The sequence below is a fragment of the Eurypyga helias genome, unplaced genomic scaffold (genome assembly GCF_000690775.1).
Source record: "Eurypyga helias isolate BGI_N326 unplaced genomic scaffold, ASM69077v1 scaffold4711, whole genome shotgun sequence".
Taxonomy (NCBI): domain Eukaryota; kingdom Metazoa; phylum Chordata; class Aves; order Eurypygiformes; family Eurypygidae; genus Eurypyga; species Eurypyga helias.
In genome coordinates this window covers 9,695-10,890 of record NW_010230029.1, presented here as the reverse complement: position 1 = coordinate 10,890, position 1,196 = coordinate 9,695, and the positions used below count along the sequence as shown (strand labels likewise).

At 54.5% G+C, this 1,196-nt stretch overlaps 1 protein-coding gene across 1 annotated transcript in view; it reads left to right on the top strand.

Moving 5' to 3' along the window:
- Positions 1–151: 151 nt before the first annotated feature.
- The window catches only part of LOC104516301 (microtubule-associated protein tau-like), a gene marked incomplete at both ends in the record, with an annotated part of 10,298 nt that continues 9,253 nt past the window's right edge, over positions 152–1,196 (top strand). Inside the window, 2 exons of the mRNA XM_010160588.1 lie at positions 152–211; positions 530–690. Of these exons, the coding sequence (XP_010158890.1) occupies positions 152–211; positions 530–690 (221 nt within the window). The remainder of the gene's footprint in view (positions 212–529; positions 691–1,196) is intronic.

The following is a 1,196-nucleotide window of genomic DNA, read 5'->3' as shown; positions in this document are numbered from 1 at the left end:
GCCGGAGTTAAACCACGACAGGAGCGTTGGTACGCGCGGAGCTGCAGAGAGCCCCTGACACCGGGGGAGCTCTGCCGGGATCCCAGGCTTCTTGTCTGCACAAACCGTGTCCCGCTCCGAAATACTTACCGCTGTGTTTTGTGTTGGGCAGCTATCAAGACTGATGCAAAGCCTGCAGACACCAAGAAGACCCCTGCGAAGTCACCATCAGGTAACGTTGTGCAGTTTCCACCTAAACCCTCCTTGTTCGGGGCCGTGTTTATGAATCAGCCCACCGTACCTCTTTTGGGCACTGGGGACATTGGTGTCAGTGGTCTCTGACCCATCTTTTTCCCCCCTTTCCCTCCAACTACCGCTGCGATAACTGTAGCAGATGTGAGCCGCCCCAAGAGCGCTACTGGAAACGCAGTAAAAAGCAGTGCCACCACTCCTACCAGCACTCCCAGCGCACCGACCCTACCCGCCGTGGCTGCCGGTCGTCCCAAGGCCAAGCCTGCTGCAACCAAACCCGCCGCGACCTCAACCGCAGCGGCAGATGCTAAAAAACCGACCGCCAAGGCTCCGACTAAACCCAGCACCGTTTCCAAGCCCCCTCGCCCGACCAGCAGCGTTTCTGCTCCGGATCTGAAAAACGTACGTTCCAAAATTGGATCGACAGATAATATTAAACATCAGCCCGGTGGAGGAAAGGTAAGTTTCTTCAAATTTAATAACAAGCCGCGCTTGGGAACGGTAGCTCTTCAGCGTTATGGGTGCTCTTTGCTAATTTTGGTGGCTGTATCCTCGCTGCTCTTCTCGTTTATGCTCTGCAGAGCTCCTCTCTGGGGTATGGGTTATGCATTAACAAGGCAGGGGGAGTAGGGTGCAGAAGGAATCCGCCTTAAGAGCCTTCCTGGTGTTCGCTGGCGTACGCACAGGAATCCAAAACCCTCGGGGTCTGTTTTTCTGTCGTACGGCCTGACACAGAGACTGGTTGGTATTGAAAGCTCAAAATCTTGTCTCTGTTCCAAACCTTTGCCTTTGAATAGAGGAATGATACGGAAGGTAGAACAACGCAGCACGATGCAGGAAATCTGGATTCAGGAGCAAGTTCCCCAGCACCTTTCCCAGGTCTAGGAACCTCTGTTGAACCTGTCAGGCCTAAAGCGGAGGTGAACTGGGTCTGCGCACGCTGGTGTGGGGATAATCCGTGGTGG